Source organism: Tamandua tetradactyla, chromosome X (genome assembly GCF_023851605.1).
Source record: "Tamandua tetradactyla isolate mTamTet1 chromosome X, mTamTet1.pri, whole genome shotgun sequence".
Lineage (NCBI taxonomy): Eukaryota > Metazoa > Chordata > Mammalia > Pilosa > Myrmecophagidae > Tamandua > Tamandua tetradactyla.
This window is the reverse complement of record NC_135353.1, coordinates 140581394-140606335: the sequence shown is the minus strand read 5'-3', so window position 1 is coordinate 140606335 and position 24942 is coordinate 140581394. Positions and strand designations below refer to the sequence as shown.

Here is a 24942-nt window from a genome sequence, read left to right as displayed (position 1 = left end):
GGATATCAGCTAGGAAATATGTGAATAATTTTTGGCAATGCATTTTTGCGTAATTCTAAAAGTAAACAATATTTGCGTTAGTTTGGCAATGTTCACTTTTAAAGGATAACTGTTCTGTTAAAACACTAGCCAAATAAGATGTTATTGTACTCTGCTGTCTTTTTGAAATTAAGGCAATATTCAAAACTGGAATCAAATGTCAATACATCCAGATAATAGTATATTTTCAACCATTAAAATTTAATGTATAATGTAACCCTGTGAATATCTCCACTTGCTCTTAAGACACCCACTGCCATGTAGCATAAGCATTATCTGATGGTTTGAAAACATGCTATATTAAAGTCATACACAAGGGCATATCCCAAAAGGAGTTAGCTTTCATCCAATTACAATTACAAAACTCATTTAAATATTTATGCAAAACCGAGAATAGTTTGCCTTTCTTTGTTCCAGAATTGCATCTTTGCTGTTCTCTAAAAGTTGGCCTACGCACTAGTGTATGAGTTTAGTTTTTGTAGGCAAAAATTATATATGTATATATAAAATCACCAGTCATTAATTCTGGTAGTATTAATAAAATAATGATTCTTGTAATATTTAGAAAATAACGATCCAAAAGAAATAATATCAAATGAGAAATGGGGGTGTGTGCAAAGAATATGTGCTACACATGTTTTTGTAAAGAAAGTAATGATACAAATGTTATACTATGAAATTGTGCAGCATCTAACATGGATCAATAAACGAACAAATGTATTCCCACCAGTTTTTCTCATAGGGAGAACTGCTCTTCTGACTCTTTCTCTAAAAGTTGTAAAGTTACTTACATTTAGTTTTCTATTCTTAATTATAGGCATTACCCTCAAATCTATTTCAGAATGACTCTAATCCACAGGTTACAGGAAAAAATGATAATCTCTAGCCATGTCTTTGGGACACACTGTCCTCATCACTTATTATTTTCACATAGTTTTTTTTACTATTGCATGACAGTCAAATTTCAGATTTTTCAGTAGTCATCATGACTCTTCCCAAAACAAATATAATAATTGCATTTTATATGAAAGCCAAATTTAAAAAGCTTTCCTGAAAAGGGAAGTCATCACAGAGACGAAACAGTGAACTGCCTTTAGTAACTTTACTGCAAAATTTGATTGCAAATCCGCTTGTCTTTTGATGTTTTCTCAACAAGAGAGTTTCTGGTCCTTTGCCAGCACAGATCCTATATCATCATTTGAAAGATTTCTCATGAAATGCTACAGAAATGAACATCTGAAATACTAAATGAAAGGTGAGACGGGAGCTTCTAGTTAAATCTTTATCAATACTTTGCTCAACCTCCCTTGTTTCTATTACAATTCACTTGAGTCTTTATTATCTCCCCATGATCTGCCTGATCAAATTTTTCTAACCTCGAGGCACCTGCCTCATTCCCATACAGACATGATTTCACTGAGCGCGCATGTCAGGAAACTACCCCACATGTATGTTTTACAAAATTCAGAAATATCACATAATCACGATAGCCAAGTCACACAAACTATTTCACAGCAATGAAAATGGTTCTCTTTGCGAAAGGCAAAAATACTAACTCCTACCTCATTTCTGTTGAAAAGTTTCCCTAATGAGATGTACATCTGCACACAGACAGGCCTACGATATATGCATCAGACAACATTTATGCTCATTCATACACTGTAATAAATTAAAAGTCAATCTGCCTCATCAGTACACTTGTCAAACTAAAACGTATACTGTGGCAAAAGACATTTTAAGTTACTCTGTACTTACAACAGTCCTCTACTTCTTCCCACCAAAGCATTTGGGGTAAAAAAAAAAAGTATATATCAAGGCAGCAATAAAAATCTTGGTAAAAATTTCTGCCAACTTTATTGCTCCAGCAGGCTGGGGAACGATGAGAAACCAATAAACTTCAGCAGCCTTAAAAAACAAATTACACTTCAGTTTTTCCTGTTCATTTCTCTCTGAAGGTAATTGCCTCCAAGATCTGAGTCCTGTAGGGGGAAAGTGAGTGATCCTGACACTGAGTGAGTCAACATAGCATCTGATGCCAGGATTCTGTAGAGGCCCCTGGATATTTGAAATTCCAGGACCTGCGCAGAAGCAAGGGACTTGCCTTTTCTCTCAAGTTGGTTTCCCATAATAGGACTGCTCACGGCCACTACATATAAGGTTGTGATTCCAGCATGGCAGGTCCTGTGAGTTCAAATAATGTTCAACTGTGTTCTGAAGAATATTCAAACCAGAATAGCTCAGTAGACCGAGTGCCTGCTGTCCAAGCCTTCAAAACACACAAAACACTCTACAGTGCAAAGCTGTAAACAATACTTTCTGTAACTTTTATGCAGATTTCTGCAAGGGAAGAGCATAACATCCCGATGGAGAATGGACTTTTAAACACCTTTTTTCTTTTTTTCCCTCACAACCATGCTACAAAAACAACGCTCAGCTGATGCAAAAGAAATGCCCAGAATAATCTATGCATTTGTTCTGTAGCCACCGTCTATGGAAGTTCATTTCTACCCTTGGGAACGAATAAAAAAATCATGCATTGATGATGCCAACCGTGTGCGTAAGAGAAGCAAAGGCAGAATGTAACAGCTGAGCTCTGAAGGCAGAATGTGTGTAGGTCTCACGGGACAAGTTTTCTGCTAAAATAAAGAGCACTCTTACAATGGAATGAAGAAATCTTCCTGAACTGGTAAATTTTCATTGTGGGCTGTGATAAAACTTATTTACTAACAAATTACTCTTTCCTCGATGCGTTCGGTGGCAATTATTAATGCATTATTCTCTTAGTGAGTTAATGATCAATTTTTAAAAGGTTTTTCAGCAGAGACTTCTTTCTGCATTAAATGAACAAGGGTAAAATGTGTCATTCAGTGGTATTGGGAATCATGCTTTGCCATAATAGGTTTCTTTCTCTTTATCATGGTTTTAATGCAACAGGTGACTCCAATATTTATAGGAACTGTTGATAACTCATTTTAGAAAGATATTCCTTTTCCAATTCTAAGAATCCCTACTAAAATTATTTGTTTTTTCATAATACAATTTTTAATGTGACAGACTCAGATTTCTATGCTGAACATTAAATTGGTTGGCTCGGAAATAAATTATAGACAAAACTGAAAAAAATTGACATTGAGTCAATCTACAAGGTTTATCTTAATAGTTAATTACACACCATATATTTTAGAATATCATCATAATTAGTACCATTTTCCCCAACAAGACCTAAATGAAATAAAACATAAGGCCTACTTCTTAATTTGCGATACTTAGATTTAAATTACGATTATCCAAAGATAGATTTAAAATTTTCCTATACATAGATTACCTCATCTCCCCTCAGTTTGGGTGCATGAAAATGCATACAAGCAAACATTTCCATTCATTCATAAAATAAACAAATCTTTTTGCACCAACATAGATCCAATTCTGCATGTTAGCATCAATATCTTTCTGCACTCTAGGGCACAATTTCACCTAAAGTATAAGTCCTTCTATACTTTGAACTGTGAGATTTCTAGACACATAAACCCAGACACATTCCCAGTCCAATATATAGTGCATCTGTGATTCTTAAAGTGCAGTCCATAAACCAGCAGCGTGAGCATTATCTGGGAGATTAGAAATACAAATACCCCTGAGACCTGGAAAATCACAAACTCCGGAGGGTAGCCCCCGGCACTTTGTGTTTTACAGGTGATTCTAAAGCATGCTCAAGTTTGAGAAGCCGTGAAGTATATGATTCTAAAAACAAACAACTAGGCCTCCGATCTTAGGTAAAATCCAAAGTGCCAAACACTGAATCTGAATGCTCTCAGCTAAATCTTAATTCTATTTCAGTATTAATCAATAATCAGTAATTTACTGGGTACCTAGAGTAAATTCTGCTATATGTGCAATAGGTACGCTTCCCTTGAAGTTTTAGAATCTAGTGTGAAGACATGCTTAAGGTAAGTGGAAAAATGGAAAGGTACATGAAAGAAAAATCAGCTCAAACAGTCAAAGAATTTTATGACCTTCAAATTATTTTCCTGTGGCCCTTAGTTGCGTATTTTCTTTTAGTCATCACAATATCTGTATCTGGAAGTTCTTAGGAGTCCAAATATAAATATGACCAGTCAAGGAACTTATGCATGTTCTCTTAGTTTATAACTGGCAGGTTTTGAAAAAATTATTGTAACTTTTTACTTTGAAATAATTATTCACAGGAAGTTGCAAAGACAGTGGATGACCTCTCATACATCCTTTATCAAATTTAATGCATAGGTTACATCTTATATGACTATGGACAAAACCAGGAAACCGACAGTAGTGCAATGTTTGTATATATCTGTCATTTTTTCACACAAAGTACAGAAATATTCCATTGCAAAGATATTTCTCATGTTACCCCTTTAGAGGCACACTGGCCACCCTTACCCCACCATCCCTAAAACCTGGCAAACACTAATCTCTTCTTTATAATTTTATCATTTCAAGAGGGTTGGGTAAATGGAATCATATAGTGTGTAATGTTTTGAGATTGGCTTTTTTTCACTCTGCATAATGTCCTTGAAATCCATTTAAGTTATTGCCTGCATCGACTTGCAGGCAACCAGTTTGTTGAACCATTCATTGCTGGAAGATATTCTGGTTGTTTCCAGTTTGGGGCTATTATAAATAAAGCCAGAAACCAATCATGTACAGATTTATTTGTCTTCATTTCTCTGGGATCAGTGTCCAGGTGTCCAACTGCCGAGTTATGTGAACGTGACTGCTTTTTTCTGAAACTGCAAAAATGTATATATTTCTTTTTAGTTTCTCTGGGATTAATGCCCAAGAGTGCAAGTACTGGGTTCTGTTGTAAGTATGTGTTTAGTTTCGTTAAGAAACTGTCAACGTCTTTCCTAGAGGTGCTGTGCCATTTATATATCTACTAGCAATGAATGAGTGCTTCAGTTTCTCCATATCGTCACCAGAATTTGGTGTGGTCAACTTTCTGTTTTCTTTCTTCTTTTAGTCTTAATTGAATAGGGATATCTCAGGTTGCTTTTAATTTGAATTCCCCTAGTGGTTAATGATGTTGAACATTTTTTTTTTTATGTGCTTGTTTACCATCCAGATATCCTCTTCTATAAAGCCTGTTTAAAGTCTTTTCTCAAAATTGGAAACTGGATTTTCTTTTTTTTCCCACCTCTGAGATTGGAGAGTTCTTTATATATGATAGGTGTGAGTCTTTTCTTTGATATGTGGCTTACAAACATTTTCTCGTAGTCTATAACTTGTATTTACATTCTTTTAACAGGGTCTTTTGCAAAGCAAAAGTCATCGATCTCGATAAATATTTTCTTTGATGAATGGTGCTTTTGGTGTCACATACAGAATTCTTCATCAAGTTTTAAATCGCAAAGATTTTCTCACGTGTTTTTCTAATATTTTACATTATATTGAAACTGAAATCTCTGATTCACCTTGAGTTCATCCGTATATAATGTATGAGGTTTAGATTCAGTTTCCTTTTCCTTTTTTTGTATCAAAGTCTAGCACCATTTGTTGAAAAGACTGTCCTTCGTCCACTGAATTACATTTATAATTTTTTCAAATATAAGCTAGGCATATTTATGTGTATCTATCTCTGAGATTGAGATTCTACACCATTGTTCTATGCGTCTATCCCTCTGCCAATAACACACAGTCTTAATTTCCATAGTTATACTACAAGGCTAAGCATTTTAATCATATTTTCTTCTTTTTAAAATATCTCTAGTAGTTATAGACTCTGTGTCTTCCTATACAAGTTTCGGAATAAGCTTATCCACAGATAGGTCTACAGATAGGTCTGCAACATATATTACTGGTGTTCTCATAAGAATTTCATCAAGTATATAGAATTAGCATCCTTACCCTGTTGAGAAGTTCAGTCTATGAAGACAGTATATCTCTGATTATACTACATTTTAAAAATTTCTTTCATCATGCTTTGCTTAACAGTAATTTTATTGTGATTAAACTATATTTTCACATTTCAAATACATATGTGATGGCCTTCTCTTTCTCATGTGTATGTTTGCACAAAGAACACAAAGCACAGCATAACGTACAGAAGTACAGTTTTGAAAAAGAAGCACATTAAAATAATTAAATGTATACAGTTAAGTAAATACCATATGCATATGATCTTGAAATCATTTTAAATGTTAAGGTTATAACTGTTAACAGAGAAATTGATAGAGACCTATACTTTGTCCAAAAACACAAAGTAAAATTTATATGACATTGAATGCATACATCAGTATATTTTTTAATGATTCTTTTTTTGGCCTCCAGTTTTATGGTACATGTTAGAAAATGAAAACTGGCCTTGTTTATATTCCAAAATTAATAATCCCTGTATTGTAAAACAGAAGTCAAATTACTAATAAAGAGCCTAGTACTCTAAAAGTAAAAGGGAACAAGATAGGAATGAATTCTTAAATAATTGAAAACCCTAAAGAAGTTTTTTTTGATAAATTGAGAAGGGGCTGAATCATTCGCCCCTTATTCAATTGTTTAACAATTTCAAACATTAAGCTTAATAATTTCAAACTTTAAGTTTAATACAGTTTCATAGGATAACAGGCTCGAAAGAAACATACCTCCTAAACTATTTATATAAAGTTCACAATTCTATTGATTTAGGGAAAAAATCATGTTTGGCCACTTCTGTCTCCCCTCCCAACGATCCATATTTATTGAAATATGAAATGATGCCTTCTATTAAAGGCTTATATTTCTTAGATTTTTTTTTCCTTTTTAATCTATCTTTAGTTACTGCCAGTGGGAAAAATATGCTAGTTTAGAGGCACTGAGACCAGAAAAATAAGACAGGATTCCAACAAAAATTTTGCTGATATTTTCATAAAATTACATTAATAATATGTAGATGCATTTTCAAGGAGACTTTACATCTTTCATATATTAAATCTTCCAGTCCAGGACTATGGTATACATTTCCATTTGTTTAAGTCTTTGATTTCATCAGTTTTGTAGTTTACAGCATACAGATGCCATATATATTTTCTTAGATTTATAATTAAATATTTCATTTTTTGAGTGAGTGTAAATTATAATGTACTTTAAATTTTGGTTTCCATTATTTAATTGCTTAAATATAGAGAGGCAATGGATTTTTGTGTGCTGTTCGTGACTCCTGAGACCTTGCTGAACTTACTTATTAGTTCTAGGCGTTCTTTTGCAGAATTCCGGGGTTCTTCTACATAATTCTATAAATAAGGATGTTTTTTATCTATTGCCTCCCTTCTGATTTATAAGGTTTTATTTACTTTTCTTGCATTACTATGGTGGTTAGAATTTCCAGTACTAAGAATGAAAATGTTGAGAGCATATATTTTTGCCCTTTTCCTAATATTATGAATACAGCCTTCAATCTTTTGCAAATATATTGACTATAGTATTTTTACAGATATCTTTATCAAGATGACTAAACCCTCATCTAGTGTTAGTTGTCCAAATTTTTATCATGAATGAGTGTTGAATTTTATCAAATTTTTTTTCCTGCACCATAACAATTATTCTTCTTTAGCCTGTTAATATATTGGTCTAAATTTTGTTAAGGATTTTTTTTTTTTTCTGGTCACCAGCCCCATGAGGGATACTGGTCTATAGACTTCTTTTTATAATTTGCTTGTCTAAATTTGGTGTTAGAGTACTGCTTGCTTCATATAATGTATTCGAAGTGTTGCTTCCTCCTGTGTTTTCTGGAAATGGACAATTCTTGACTTCCATTGCACAGAAAATGCTATGCCACTACTTTCAAATCTCCATGGTTTCTCCTAGGAAATCTACTGTCATTTGAATTGTTTTTGAAGCTATATATGGTATTGCTTCTCTTTTACTGCTTTCAAGATTTTTCTTTATCATTAGTTTTCTGAATTTGACTATGATATGTCTACAAACGGAGTTTTTTAGGTTTTTCTTGTTTGCTTATCCAGCTTGTTGGGTCTGTACGTTATTTTTTTTTTATTTTTGGCCTAAATGGGGTTTTCAGCCATTATTTCTTCAAATACTTGTCTGGCATCACCCTCTAACTTCTCTCCCCTGATGACATAGAACGTAGATCTTTTGCTACCATCCCAAAGACTGAGGATGTGTTCATTTCTTCAGTTTATCTTTTATTCAGATTGGATAATTTTGATTGTTCTATCCTACAATTCACAGAAGTTTTTCCTTTTTACCCTCCATTCTGATGTTGAGTCCATCCATTGAATTTTATTTCAATTATTGTAGCTTTCGTTTCTAAAATTTCATTTTGTTCTTTTATATATCTTACTCTTTTGCTGAGCATTTTTCTTAGTTTTTGTTTGTTGCATATTTTATGATGGCTATTTTAATATCCTTGGAAGTTGATCCTGTCATCTGTGCAGTTACGGTATGGTTGACTGTTGATTGTCTTTTCTCATTCAACTTGAGAATTTGCTATTTCTCGGTTTGATAACTGAATTTTAATTAAAATCTAGACATTTCAGTGCTATGTTGCAAGACTCTGGGTATTATTTAAATTTTCTGTTTTAGCTGGCCTCATCTGATACAAACTTGTAGAGGAAGGGGAGGGGCTGCTGGCTTGTTGCTTTTAGGTGGGCATGGGCATCCAGGTTTCCCACCCAGCCTATGTTCATAACTGAAGTATTTGTGTGGGATTCAAATTTTCTTTGATATTAATCCCCATTAAAATATTAAATGGATTACTTGAACATTTTTCTTTTAATTTTATTCAACATTTAAAGATTTTTTTTCCACTTGACAAAGAAAAGCTACAACTCATGAAAATAACATCTGAGTTCATGTACCTACAGATAACGAAGTCTATATAACTCGAAAATGATTTGATTTCAGTACTAGTTACGACATATCAGTGCCTATTATGGGATCAAGACAGGGGACATCTACTTACTAAATATACATAAAACCCAAATCTCATTTATCTGTGTTGTGAAAGTAATGACAATTACGTTTATGTATTCATGATCTCTATCCATTTTAGGGGGTAAATATATAAAAATGAATGAAGAATTTTAAATAGCTCTGAATACAACAAACTTATCATGATTACCAACAAATGAAAGACACTGATATCAGTAAGCTGGTATCAGAAAAATAAGGTAACATGTTGTATTGGCCAAGGTCCTGATATGAAATAAGTGGCAGGATCCAATGCATTTAACTGAAAACATTTACCGAAAGCTCTCTGGACAGAGGTATGTGCATCGTAAAAAGAACAAGGGATGGCGAGCCATGAGGTAGTAGCAAATTAGAAAGTTGTTTTGAACTCCAGGTCTAAAGGTGCCAGGTGAGGGAATAATGTTGAAGCAGCTGGTAGAAAACCTAGGGACTTAGTGAGGCAGTTAAAGAAGTAGGAAATAAATACCTGAACCTCTGAAATCCTGCTTTGGTCTCCTCATTTGCTAAAATCTAGAATGCAAGAGGCCACGGTGATACACATGATGAGGTAAGTGTCTGAGGGCAAAGAGCAGGGCAGAAGGTGGCATAAAAGGAATGCATCATTTGAAATCCAGCCATTGCCTTCATTTTCAACCCCACATTATAACTCTCTGAATTCATCTCATTCATGTTCCTACCTTTATGACCCATATTTCAAAAGTTCATCATATGTTTGGTTACCATGCTGCTTTTCTCCTTTATGCATTGTAATAAATAAACTGGGTATACATTTAAATGGGTCTCAGCTGCTAGAATGCAAAAATGCATGGAAAACTTCAGAACAGAAGTTGTTTCTCTTTTATATTACCCGTTGCCTACAACTTAGTTGTATGAATGTCATTTCCTCTGCTTTCAATTTCTTCTTTTTCACCTTTGTCTGTATCCTGTATGGATCTTCATCCCTCTTGGCTACGCTGAAATTTATGTTCTTTATGAAGGTATTTTTTAAGCTTCCCCTCACCCCATTTGGAGTTGGATCTAATTTTATGAATGTACCTTCACTACTAAGGTGCAAATTTCTTGATACTAAGGACTAGCTTAATTGCTATCTTTGTTAACCAAAAGTACATTGGGCTTTATGGAGGCTCAAAGGTATTAATTGGAAAAAGAGAAGTTGAGAAGTTAACAGGGAGGAGGAAAGGAATCTAGGTCCCAGATAATTATGAAACTATAAATAAAGGCTTAATCCTTTGAGGTTGGCAAGTTAAATCTTTTCTGAAGCATATGTTAGAGGAAATTATGAACCCTGGCACTATAGGATGACCTGAGTATCAAAATCTCATTAAAACAATGTCACCAGGTCATGGAATGGGTGAGCATTTATTTATCAAACACTTATTAAAATCAGACTTTGCCCATTAAGGATACAAGATAAGAACTCTATTGTCCCCTGCCCTCAAGGGCATTAAGCTTAAGGTTTATTAAAATAACAATTTACATATTGATGACTTATTACTTGATGAAATTGAATAGGGTGGAAGCATCCTGTCTCAAAGAGGTACTGAGCAGAGGTACCAGGTTTTAAAGATAACACCATGTGTGCTACCCACCATAAAAGATTCTCGTTTAAGTTAAATAAAGCACTGCTATTTAAAAGGCTGCAAACACTGCTGATGGGAATGTAAAATGGCACAGCCACTGTGGAAAACAGTTAGGCAGCTCCTCAAAAAGTTAAACATGTAATTACCATATGACCGTGCAATTCCACTCTTACGTGTATACCTCCAAAGTATCGTGAGCGTAGACTGAAATGGATATTTGAATACCAATGGGCACAGCAAGCAGCATTACTAACAATAGCCAAAAAGTACAAACAACCCAAATATACATCCACAATTGAACAGATAAACAAATGTGGTATATCCAAACAACGGAATATTACTTGGCCATAAAAAGGAATGAAGCAGTGATACATGCTACAACATGGATGGACCCTGAAAACACCATGCTGTGTTATGCAAGCCAGACACAAAGGGACGATTATGTTGTGATTCCATTTATATGAAATATCTAGAATAAGCAAATCATTCAGATAGAAAGTAGATTAGAGTTACCAAGAGCTGGGGAGTTACTGTCCAATGGGCAAAAGAGTTTCTGTTTTTGGTGATAACACACTTTCAGTAATGAAAGCTGGTGAGGCTAGCAAACATTTTACAAGTAACTAATGAAACTTAATTGTATGATTAAAAACTGGTAAAATAGAGAATTTTGTTATATATATGTTATCATAATATTTTTTTAAAGCTGCTCTCTACATAAGAAATGTTTAAACTCAATAAAAATCAACGAGTCGTCCAGGGAAGAAAGATATTGCTCAGACTTCTCCTGGAGACTAGGAGATGTTCTGGGCTCAAGACACTGAAATGGCCTTACCTCATACAAATGGCTCATTTATTTAAAAATCATTTTTAAAAAGTCACTGGCAAGAGGCTCAGAATGAACCAAAAGATACTTTTCCAAGTATGCATCATCCAGATAACTCAGACTGCCAAAATGTTTTCTGTTACTGTAATAACTGAAAGAATAAAAAAACTGGACAAGAATTATTAGATAAACTTGAGGATTTTTAATGTGGCACTTTCTAGTATTGGAATTGCCTAAACTAATAGAGAATTCCTGGAGAATGTAAAATCTTCCAAACGGAAGAAAAAAAAAGACAGTCTCTAATTAGGAAAATATGGAATTCTATTCTCAGCTATAAATTTATAGTAAAGGAAATGATGATTCCAAGAACCAAAATTCACCTAAACTTTCCCACCAGGTTCTTGCTCTAACACATTCGAGTTAATACCTGTTAGCAATTAAAAACTATATTATTTTTATTAAGTTTTAGTGTGCAGGAAGGAGAAATTGAGTAGGAAATGGGGGAAGAAATAGGCATTAGTGAGAAAAATTAGATCCATGATAAAGGATATATTTATTGAATTTTTGAAAAAAAATTTGAAATGTATTTTCAACTAAGAGAACAAGTAAAAATATTCAATTATCATGAAGTTAAGATATAAGACCACAGCACAAGAGTTAGTAAACTTTTTCTATAATGACCAGATGGGAAATATTTCAATCTGTGACCTGAGAGTGAGACAGTAGACACAGATAATACTTGAACGAATAAGTGTAGTGATGTTCCAATAAAAATTTACATACAAAACTAGGCAGTAGGTTTCCATGTCTAGGTAGATGTAATAAACATATTTTACCCTATTTCTCCCATTCAGTGCCACTAAAACCTCTGGACATTTTTTATATATATATAAATATAAATATATACATATATATCATATATATATAAATATATGTATATATATAAATATATATATATATACATACACACACATAAATATAACAAACATAACAAAGGTGTGAAATGAGAAAGCAGCACTAGACAAGCTAGGGGTATCGAGACACAGGGAATGATATGGTGGTGAGTTCTCTGTGCCTTATTTTTACCTCATGCACCCCAGACCCGGAAGTGAACAAGTCAGCAACCAGGAAACCCAAAGAGGTACAGGAAAAAATGCCCCAAGAAAAACATTCTCTCTAGTCAAAGGACCAGGATAAGGGCAGCCTAGTAAAACAGAAAGCTGTCAAACAGTAACCACTCTATTTCAGCTCAACATCAGAGAAAAATCAGGGCTCCATTCCCCTGCATGCTAGGAAATGTCAAGTGGGGAGCACTGATTTTCATACTCATATTACCATATGGTAATTCCAGCTTCCCACCAAGTTGGTGTTAAAGGAAACGACATAGGAAATCAGGACTTTCATTCTGGCCTGGCAGTAAGGAGCCCTTTGGGTCCATGGTGTCATCAAAAATCATGTGAGAAACCTGGATTTCCACTCCTACCTGGCAGTAATGGTGTGCCCTTCCCCTTCCTTTTTGGGATTATGACAGAGGAAGCCTAATAGAGTGAGGCCTGTCCCTACTCTGAATCCCCGTGCTGTCATTACAAGGAAAAATAGGGAGGCATGCCTGTACCTCCCACTCAGCTAGGTTTCAGTGGCGCTCTACTGGGGACACAGAACTCCTACTTCACCAAGCAGTGAAGAAAATCACACCCTCCCCTGCCAATGGAGAACTCAACAGTAATGAGCTTGTATCCCACCAGATCAATGGCACTGGAAACCAGCTCAAACAGAAGGCATAAGTAAGATTCAGTTCATTGACGTACTACTCAAAATGTCCATATTTCAACTGAAAATCATTCATCATACCAAGAAGTAGAAAGATCTCAAATGATAAAAGTAAATCAATAGCTCCCAATATTAAGGTAACATAGACAGCAGAATTTTCTGACAAAAATTTCTAAAAAGCCATAATTCAAATGCTTCAAGGAGCAATTATGAACATTCTGAATACACCAACAAAGAAAAAGTCTCAGCAAAAGAAAACAAAAGATATATAGAGGAACAAAGGCAAAGTTTTTAAATTAAAAAAAAAAAAGCAATAACCCAAAGTAAAAACCAAAATTCAATAGATGGGATCAACAATAGGATGGAAGGGACAGAGGAAAGAATCAGTGAAAGGAAAGATAAATTAGCCAATCTGAACAACAGAGAGAAAATAGAATTATAAAAATTGAATAGAGCCTCAGGGCCCTGTGTATCTAACAAAAGCACTAACACTTGTTTATTGAAGTCCTGGAAGGAATGGCAAAATAAGGTGGTATAGAATAAGTACTCAAGAAATAATGGCTGAAAATTTCCCAAATTTAGCATAATACATAAAGATTTCAAAAAGCTGAGTGACCAACACAGAGAATAAGCACAAAGAAATCAACACTTGAACACATCCTATTCAAACATCTGAAAAATAAAGACAAGGAAAAACCCTTGAAAACAGAAAGAGAGAAATGACGTTAGCTACCTACAGCTGAAAAACAAACACGTTTGTTTTAAGCAGCAAACAATCATGTTGCCTATATGTTTCTTATGAGAAACCATGGAGGTCAGAAGGAAGGGAAACAATATGTCTCATATGTTGGAAGAGAACTTAGAATCCTATGTCAAGCAAACTTACCTACAAATTCAAAGCAATCCCTACCAAAATTCCAATGGCCTTTTTATACAGAAATGAAAAAGCCATTCCTCAAATTCATATGGAATCACAAGGGACTCCAATTAACCAACACATTACTGAGACAGAAAAATGAACTTAGAAGACTCACACTTCCTAATTTCAAAACTGACTATTAAGCTACAGTAACCAAAATAGCATGGTACTGGCATAAGAATAAACATGTAGATCAATGGAACCAAAATGAGAGTCCAGAAATAAACCCAACCATCGACGGTCAGTTGATTTTCAAAAAGAGTGCCAAGGCCATCCAACAGGGAACAGCTCTTCAATAAATGGTGCTGTGGTAACTGAAATCCACATTTTTAAAAAAAAGGAGAAATTGGGCTCATACGTCACACCATGTACAAATTTTAACTCAAAATGAATGAATCAAATATAAGAACAAAATCCACAAAACTCTTAGAAGAATATAGAACATAAATGTTTCTGAGCTTAGATTTGGGAATAGATTCTTAGATGGAACAAAAAACAAAGGCAACAACAAAAAAAAACTAGAGAAATTCGGCTTGTTCTAAAAGAAACACATTTGTTAATCCAAGGCCATTATTAAGAAAGTGAAAAAACCACTTTGAGTGGGTCAAAATATTAGCAAATTAAGTTGGATAAGGATCCAGTATCCAGAATGTATTAAAAATATAAATTTACAACAAAAAGATAAACAACCCAATTAAAAAGAGGCAAAGGACTTGAATATATTTTCCTCCAAAGAAGAGATACAAATGGAAAACAAACACGTAAAAATATGCTCAATATTATTAATCGTTAGGGAAATGTAAATCAAAACCACAATAAGGTATCTCTTCACAGCCAATAGGATGATTATTAAAAAAAAAAAAAAGAAGGAAAAGAAAGACTATTAATCAAAATGTGACCAAGCTGTAACTCTCACACATTGGTAGTGAGAATATGAAATATTTCTGCCACGGGGGAAATGATGGGTCCTCAAAAACTTTAACATCGAATTAATACAAGGATGGGATAGAAAAAAATAACCCTATTTGCAGATGACATGATTATCTATGTGGAAAATCCCAAGGAATCTGCAAAAAAAAGTCATAGAACTAAGTGACTTACTTCATCAAGGTAGCAGGATACAAGTTAAAAATTGGAAAATCAACTATATTTTTATACATTAGCAATAAACATGTAGACCAAAATTTAAAATAGAATATTTGTAACTTTCTCAAAACAATGAAATAGCTGTAAACCTAACAAAACATGTTCAAGATTTGTGTGCTGAAAACAAAAATATTGTAGAAAGAAATCAAATAACGTTAAATAATGGAATAACAGACCTTGTTTAGGCATTGTAAGACTCAGCATAGTAAAGATGTCAATTTTAACCAGATTTATATAACAGGTTTAACGCATCCCAATCAAAATTCCAACAGGATTGTTTTGATTTTTTTTTTAAGCTATAGACAACATCATTCTAGAATGTACCCAGAAAAGCAATGGAACTAGAATAGCTAAAACAATGTTCAGAAGTATAAATAAAGTAGGAGGAATCAGTTTACTACATTTTAAGACTACATAGCTATCGTAATCAAGATACTGTGGTGCTGGCAGTGGGAAAGACACACAGTTCAACAGATCAGAACATATAATCCAGAAATATAACCATACAAATATACCTTCCCAACTGATTTTGACAAAGGTGCAAAAGGAATGAATGGCTAGCCTTTTCAACACATGTGCAAAATAAGTGGACTTCCTTAGGTGGAAAAGATGAGCCTTGACCTAAATTGCACACCTCATGCAAAATTAACTCAAAATGTATTACAGACAGGAATGTAAAACATAAAATATACATATTTTATTTAAAAACATTTAGGAAAAATCTTGTGTTGTCTACAACTAGACAGTTTTAATATTCGACAGCAAAAGCATATTCACTAAAGGAAAAATTCTAAATTGCATTTGAAGCAAATTAAAAACTTTTCTTCCAAGAAAGACTACTTAGAAGATGAACAGACAAACTCCATACTGGGAGAAAATACTCGCACATCACATAACTGACCAAGGACTAGCATCTAGAATATATTTTTTTAAAAAAACACTCAAAATAGAAAAGCTAATAAAGAAATTTCCCTAGAATATGATCCAAAGATAAGAAGAGAGATTTCAGGAACAATGATATACAGATTGGAAATAAGCAAAGAAAAATAAGTTCAATATCATTAGCCACTGGGAAAATGCAAAATCAAACCGTGAGATAATACTATACTAATCAGAATGGCTAAATTAAAACATAGTGACAATATCAAATGGTGGTGGGAACCTAGTGAAAATGGAGCACTTTACATTGTTCATGGCAACATAAAATGGTACAGATACTTGGGAAAAGTTTTTGCACTTTTTCAAAAGTTAAATATGCATTTTTGGATATGTGAGGAGAACTTTTTTAAAAAAAAATAAGACTAACACAAACTGTGAATCCTAATGTAAACTATAGACTATGTCTAACAGTGCAATTTAAAAACTATCACTTCATTGTTGTAACAATGGTACACATTAATTGAAATTAATACTAATAGGGAAAATTGTGGGTTTTTTTGGGGGGGTGTATATGGAAGCTTTCTATTTTCTACAATTTCTCTATTAAAAACAAAACAACAACAATAAGAAACTAAACATGAAGCTACTATACACCCCAAAAACACAACTCCTGGGTATTTATTCAAGAGGGGAAAAATTTACATTCACTCAAAAACTTGTATGTGAATATTCATAGCAGCTGTACTTGTAATAGCTAGGAACTAAAAATGCAGATGTCCTTCCACTGGCAAATGGTTCAACAAGCTGTGGTACACCCATATCATGGAAAGCTACTAAGCAATAAAACACATGATTGATACACTCAAAAACCTGCATGACTCTCCAGAGAATTAGGTGAGTGAACAAAGCCAATCCCTAAGGGATTCATACCCCATAAACACTCATGAAATGACAAAATTAGGGAAACTGAGATCAGATTAGTGGTTGCAGGGCCAAAGAAGTCGGTGGGAGGAGGAAGGAAGGGTCTGGACATAAATGGGCACCACGAGGGATCCTTGTTTTGACAGAAATATTCTATATTTTGATTGTATCAATGACAGCATCCTGGATGTGATATAGAATTATAGTTTCGTTATACGGTACCATTGGAGGCAACTGAATAAATGGTATATGGAATCTCTCTGCATTATGACTTACAACTGCACGTGAATCTAGAAATATCTTCCAAATAGAGTTGAGAAGCTACTCTGGAGGTCACTCTTACACAAGCTTCAGTTAGACATTGCTACCTACCATAAGTTGCCAAACCCCAACCAAAACCATTCCAGCCAATCCTAAAGAACACCTGGGATGTTATGTAAGATTCTTCAAAGGTTCCATACACTAGGGTAGCTTTCCAGAAACCTACAACATCAGGATGGATCCCTGTACCAGGCAAGTACTGAAATGCAAAGGGGCCAGCCTCTCCAGAATATCAACTAGTTCCATCCCCCTATCCCATATTATCGCCAGCCCTTCCAGCATGAAAAAGTGAGGATGGGCATAGCCCAAATACCCCTAAAAGTTAAATATGAAAGGCGATGGTGGAGTTATACTTAGCAGGTAGGATTTAACAGACCAGTGTGATTGCTGAATCATTATATTGTTATTTCTTTTAGTCTTCAGTATCTTAGAGCAGCTAGAAATAACAACCTAAAATGGTGGAATTGTAACCCATGCCAAATCTGTCCTACAACTGATTGTTGTGATGTGCTTTGAAACATATTGCTTTTCTGTATATATGTATATATTTCCTTTTTACAAAAAAGGAAAAAGAAAACCAGAAAGGACTATCACCATTGTTCCTTGTTCAACAACATTCTGGAGATCAGAGTCCATAAAATGAATTAGGGATTAGCTGAACTTATTTTTTTTGAAATGTTTAAAAGTTAAAGTTTGTATTCTTTATAGGCATATCAGTAAAAGACCTCAAACATATCTATACCTGCACATGTATAAGAACGATGAAAAATTATTCACAGAACTAAAACAAATCTTCTTCAGAATGGCAACAACAAAAATCTTCTAAATAAAACAGGCGCGGTGGATTTGGCCAGGCCCAAGTTTGCAGACCCCTAATCGAAACATATATGCACACGAAGTAATTTAAGGTTAAAAACACACTGAAAATTAAGCGGCCACCGCAAAGTATCTACATTTGTCTTTTTTCTGCTGTCCTTTTGTTATCAAAGGTAACTTTGATAAGATTATCAGATGAAAAACAGTTAAGGATTATAATTATCTTCTATTTAAGGGCTTTACATAAATCTGCAAATAAGAACTGTGGGCATCTTTTAATAAAAATATTTAGACTCTTGGACAAAGAGGCTCTAAATGTCACTGTTATTACTTAATATTCAAAACTTTTCACACTGCATTTATTGAAAGCTTGGACCAAGGGGAGAGAAGTGTGGTGTGGGAACACAGGCTCAGGGCACAACAGAAACTTTCAGCAAACAATACCCTTAATAGTCACACTTACTAAAGTATGCAGAAAGGGCAAATAATCTTTGTCACTTACTCAGCACAGAGTCAAAAGGAACAGGGAAGAAGTCCCATACGGCTGACGTCCCAAAGCCTCCTCGACATCATTTCTTACAACTACCTGTGTATCTACGAATAGATTCCTAAAGACTGCTCTGCATCAGGGTTGAAAGATTGCAGCTGTGCATACCCCACTTTCATGCCAGAGAAGGGAGATCAATTTAAACCCTCTGAGTGTGGTCTTTAGCCACCTGGGAAGTGGGGGAGGGGTTGCCACTGAGCATTCCTTTTCTGATTAGCATCTTGCTTGTTCCAGGTTTCCAGGTTTAAAGGAAAACTTGGCCAGGTCTTTTCATTAGACTTAACCTCTGTGCCAGGTTGTGGAGGAGCATACAGTAGAAAAGAAGGTGGAGGTAGCAGAAGACCTGAGGATGACTGCTTAGCGTGTGTTTCTGACTTCCCCAGAGAAGGAGGTGGGAGTAGGTGAGGGCCGGGTGATGGCCACTTAAACAGGTGTTTGTGAGTTCCCTAACAGGCCGCTTAAACAGGTGTCCGTGATTTCCCTAACAGACCAAGTTATTACCATGCAAGAAAGAGAAATGGAAACGATATCAATCTATTTGGATGATATTTAGAGTTCAGGTTCAGCAAACTTATAAACTCAAGTCAAAATCCTTTCCTAATTTCTTTCTTAAAAAAAAAAGTAAACGTTAAAAAAAAATCCCCCAAAGTTACATTACTTTTGTTCTTAATCACTACCACTTTTTTTTTTATTCTTAGCATAGTTCAGTTTTCATGCTGATGAGGTTTTTATGAAGGTTGGGTAAGGTCATCCTAAGAAACCAGTGATGACATTATAAAAGTAGAATATTCAGTGTTTCTGGGGCCTGAAAGTTTTGCAGATTTCTCAAACACATGCTACATGATAGCTTTACTAGCGTTTTCAAAGGGTTCTAAGAAATGGAGACATCCTAAAGCTTAAGCTTCATTAGCTTCCTGACAAGCTTGCTCTGGATGAGGAGAAAAAATTCGTGAGGAGCTGTGCAGCGTTTGAGGCTGCACGGGCTATTTTGTTCTAATATGTTTTGGGAGAGAGAGGAATTGAATCTTCAGTTTGTGGCATGCTATTTTGAAGACCTTCCTTCAGAATGTTTGATAAATATAATACCACTAAATTATGCACATGAAAGTTGTTAAAGTGGGAAATATCTATTGTAAATATGCTACCATAATAAACATTTTTTTAAAATATAAGGGCATGTAAAATGCACAAATTATGACCGTTTCTAATTTGGATCAAAAGTCATTTCAAGGGGCGGGCCGCGGTGGCTCAGCGGGCAAAGTGCTTGCCTGCTATGCCGGAGGACCTCGGTTCGATTCCCGGCCCCAGCCCATGTAACAAACAAACAAAATACAATAAAACAAGAAAATGTTTAAAGATGTTTCCCTTTCTTCCTCCCTTCCTTCCTTCTCTCTGTCTTTCCTTTAAAAAAAAAAAAAAAAGTCATTTCAAGCTTGAAAGTAGGAGACTGTTATGGAAACCACATGCTGTATTTTATTTGACTTTAAAGGACATTTCAAAAATTAACTGAATTTAGAGGAGGAGTAAAAAAAGAAAAAGCTTTCCATTGGTTTACTATGCCTTAGTTTCAGTCAGTTTAAGAATATATGAACAAACAAGTCTTTACAAATTGTAGTCTGACTACTTGAAAAATGGCCTGTCTCCTATATTAAACATTATTGCTTAAAATAGCCTTAAAATATGTTGGACTCAAGTGATGTCTCAAAAATTAAAGCACTTTATATTTCCTTATATTTTTTAAGGATTTGAAAACCTCATGATGACTTTTTCAGGGTAGAGTTAATTTTTTTACCTTTATGTAGGTTATTGAAAAATCTTGAGGAATTACTGAACTCAAGTTCATGCATGAATGCCAAAAATGACCATTTTATGATTAATTATAATTGTTTACAAGGCTATATACACCTCTGTTCATATTAATAAATGAGGTACTGTTTTTGGGATTTAAATTTTCTAAGGTAATCTTTTAGAAAACTGAAGAAGGTAATAATAAGTCCAGAAATAGACTCACTGAAATATTTTGAAAACTCTGAAATTATTTTTTAAAAAATCATTATTTCAATAATTGAAAAATATTTCAATATTTTGGAAATATTGAAATTATTATTGAGAACAGTTTGAAAATATTCCCTATTTTCAAAAGGAAAAACTTCTTGAATTGCACACGACATGAGAACATGTTACAGATATATTACAACTTTTGGAAAACAATTTCCTTCAAATCGATAGTTTGGAAAACACTAATAGTTTTATTGGAATGAAATTATGAAAATTGATGTGAAATAGGAGCATGGTTTAAAGTCAAATAAGCAGTTTATGGGATATACTATGAAAATTTCAAAATCTTACACACTCTTTTTCCTGAAAGGGTGGTTGTAGGATGGTTGCAGGAAAAAAAAAATCTTTGGATTTAGACAAAAGTAGGAGGATCTGTTCAATCCATCGGTAAAAGGAAAGTGTATAAGGTTCTCACTTCTACCTATAACCCTTTTTTGTTGTTGTTTTCAAATTTCCTTCAATTTATCAAGAAGAGATTGAATAAAATAATTTATGGTGACAGTCAGTGAAGCTGAACTTGAATCCCTAGTTAGGGCATGATGCTGACATGAACTGAAGTAGGCTTGTGACACTTTCTCTTTATTGCCCCCTATCCAACTATATCATGCCTTCTCTATCCTGCTCTGAGCCTAGGAGGCAGACCCCTACAGATTTCATCCCCTCAGCTCCCTTGCTGACAGATCTCCAGTTAGGTTTGGCCAATCGGAGGTAAAGACATAAGATATAAAAGGTAGGAAAAAAGAGAGTGTGCTGGTTGGAAGCTACTGTGTACCCCAGAAAAGCCAGGTCCTTTAATTGTCATTCAATATTAATGGGTGAAATCTTTCTGATTGTTTCCATGAGGATGTGCCCCCCCCCCAATTGTGGGTGGTAACTTTGGATGAGACAGTTTCCATGGAGGTATGTCTCCACCCATTCAAGGTGGGGTTGCTTACTGGAGCGCTTTGAGAGGGAACCATTTTGGAAAAAGCTTTAGAGCCAACAGAGCCCAAATAGCCAGAAACTATTGGAGATGAAGAAAGAAAAGCCCCTTGGGGTAGCTGTTGAAGAAACCTGTAGAGAAAGCTAGCAGACATCTCCATGTGCCTTTCCAGCTGACAGAGAAACCCCAAACACCATTGGCCTTCTTGATCCAAGGGATCTTTCCCTGGATGCCTTCATTTGGACATTTTCACAGCCTTAGAACTGTAAACTTGCAACTTATTAAATTCCCCTTTTTAAAAGCCATTCTGTTCCTGGTATATCATATGCCGGCAGCTTACAAACTACACAAGAGGGTCTGGGGAATTCCTTTTCCCAGTCGCTTCTGCATTCTTTGGGTCTCATTTCTAACTGTTAGAGTTCATCTCCCTGATTATACAGTTAAGAATCTTCTCCTGCATTGCTCCATCCACTGGATTTAGAAAAAGCTACTTCCTTTGCTTGCCTTTTCAGGTTTGGGGAGGGTAACAGGTAACATGCTCCCTATTGCTGGTAGTCTCTAGGGGCCTCAGTATCCCTTTTTGGTTTCTATAAACCTGTCCACACCTCTGAAAGTAGTCTGCTTACTGTGGTTTTACTAGACCCTCTGTGTTGGATTCTTTTTCTGGCTAGAGTCATGACTAATATAGTGAGATAGGAAAAAATCATATCTTCTCCATTTGAAGCAATAAAGTATAGAATGGAAAAGAATGAGATCCGTAGTTACTTTAATAAAATGTGTGTTTCACGTGTATACACACATTCTACATTTTCATGGCTATTCATCTGGTGATTTGGGATATAACATACTTAGAACTTAAGATTAAACTTTGACTACACCATGCTGATTGGCATATAGAATACACACTGAAGAAATGAGGGTTGAAGCAGCACAGGATATTTTGTCATTTAGACCAAGAATCATGTAACGATTCACTTGGTGGGAAAAATCCCTACTTCATGGGGATTTTAAAAGTGTGCATGTGAGAGTTTGTGTCACTACACACACATAGACACTCCCTTCATATAGCTCGGGGTTCACACAATTAAGCTAAAATCGGTTACTACTAATACATAAAGTGTGCATAATAGTCTTTTGTTCCTATGAAAGCATATGACTACTGAAGGGTTTCATTATGATGTTGCAAATATTCCAGAATCACCAAGTTAGCCTGAATCCAAACTGTCTTTAATATTTTTCTGGCCCCAGTGCCCATAACTAGCACATTTAACCATTGCATTTAATGAAATGCAATGGTTAAGATTTTTCAAAACCTTAAGAAATACATGCCTTCAAAGATGATGCAACATTTCAGCAAATATGTATCATGGTGGGGAGAGTAGGCAGAGAGGTCTAAAAATGTTTTGTGTCCAAATCAACAACATTGTGAACTTTATAAAATATCTTAGCTATCAAGCCTGTTTCTTTGCAGTTTATTACCTGTGAAGGTGTATTAATCTGAATGTTTGAAAGTATGTAAATAATTGAATGGTGGGGTAGACTTAGTGCCTTCCCAACTTATCTAAAATAATGTCTTTATGGTTTCAATTAGAATGCATTCTTTGTTCAATTTTATGTTTAGTGTACCAGGCCCTTTCTAATTAATTTGTCATCCATTTTATGATACAGGGATTGCTGATTAATACTGGAATATAAGCAAGGACCAGTCTTCATTTTACAACACGTATCATAAAATGCTAGGCTAAAGAAGATTAATTAAAAAACATGCTGATGCGTGACTTTAATGTAATTAAAAATGTTTTGCATTCATGAAAAATTATAGAATTCTATCAATCCCTCTATAAACAATTATAACCTTATCATTTAAAATTATTTCAGCATCATACACATATGGCGTGTTTTAGCTATAGTCATTTTGTTTTAAAAGCGCTTCCCTTTCAAAACCATAGTTTTGGACCCTTTGGTATTTTCCCTTTCTTCATGGAATCACATGCATAACAACCATTAATACCATAATAGGCGTGCTTGAAATATGCAAACACAATCTACTCACAATACAAATCACTGTTGAAAAGCACAGCATGAGGAAAGAAATCAAAGAAAACTTAGTAAATGCAGAGATATACTGTGCTAATGGATTGGAAAGTTCATCATGGTAAAGATGCAAATTCTCTCCCAACTGATATATAGGCTGAATATAATTCCTTTCAAAATGCCAAAGTATTTCTGCAGACAAAGATAAGCTTATTCCAGAAATAGAATGGAAAGGAACGAACCTTCTAATAGCTAAAACAATCTTAACAAAGAAGAATAATGTTGGAGGAATCACTCTCTTCAAAGTGACTCTGAGGCTTACCATATAGCCAGAGTAGTTAGTAGAGAGATAGACACATGGGTCAGTGCAAGGGAATGGAAACTCAGGAAATAGAAACACCCAAATAAGGCCCAACTAACTTTTGACACAGGCGCAAAATCAATTCAAAGGAAGGTGGATATCCTTTTCAACAAATGGTGCTAGAGCAAGTGGACACATATGTGCCGAAAGATGAACCTTAAACTTCACACCTTATATATACCATTAACTCAAAATGGATCACAAATATAAAACTATAAATGTAAGAAAAAAATAGTGTCATAAAATATCCGTGACCTAGGTGACGAGCTTTTGTACTTGCCAACACAGGCACAATCCATAAAAGAAAACCTGATAAATTGGACCTTATCAAAATAAAAAAAATTTGCTCAGCAAAAGGTCCAGTTAAAAGACTGAAATACAAGCTGGAAGAAAATTTTTGCAAGCCACATATACGAGCAAAGTCTAATATCTAGAATTTCTAAAGAAATCATAAAACTATAATTAACAAAATAATTAGAAAATGGAAAAAGAGCAGGAAGAGACATTTTACTGAACATAATATACAGATGGCAAATAAGCATATGAAAAAAGATGTTCGATCATTAGACATTAGGGAAATGCAAATTAAAACCATAAGGAGATGGCCCTACACATCTATCAGAACTGCTAAAATAAAACATAGTGACAATACCAAATCCTGGCAAACAGGTGGAGAACCTGGATCCGAAATACATTGCTGGTGGGAATGTAAAATGCTACAGTTACTCTAGAAAATGGTTTGGCAGTTTTTGAAGAACCAGTAAAAATTGTAAAAGTACCTAAACATGAAACTACCATATAGCCCAGTAATTTCACTCCTGGACATTAATCCCAGAGAAATGAAAATTTATGACCGATCCTGTACATGAATT

General features: G+C 34.7%; 1 protein-coding gene across 8 annotated transcripts in view; it reads right to left on the bottom strand.

Moving 5' to 3' along the window:
• The window catches only part of DMD (dystrophin), a 2428671-nt gene that overhangs the window by 2080244 nt on the left and 323485 nt on the right, over nucleotides 1–24942 (bottom strand). For 6 of the 8 annotated variants that reach the window (XM_077145123.1, XM_077145120.1, XM_077145122.1 and 3 more), the window contains exon 1: nucleotides 1795–2108. The exons of 1 other annotated variant lie outside the window; for it this stretch is intronic. In XM_077145123.1, the coding sequence (XP_077001238.1) occupies nucleotides 1795–1825 (31 nt within the window). In that variant the 5' untranslated portion in view covers nucleotides 1826–2108. Of the gene's footprint in view, nucleotides 1–1794; nucleotides 2109–24942 lie in introns of those variants that run through there. One more of the 8 variants, XM_077145124.1, reaches the window with a different exon arrangement.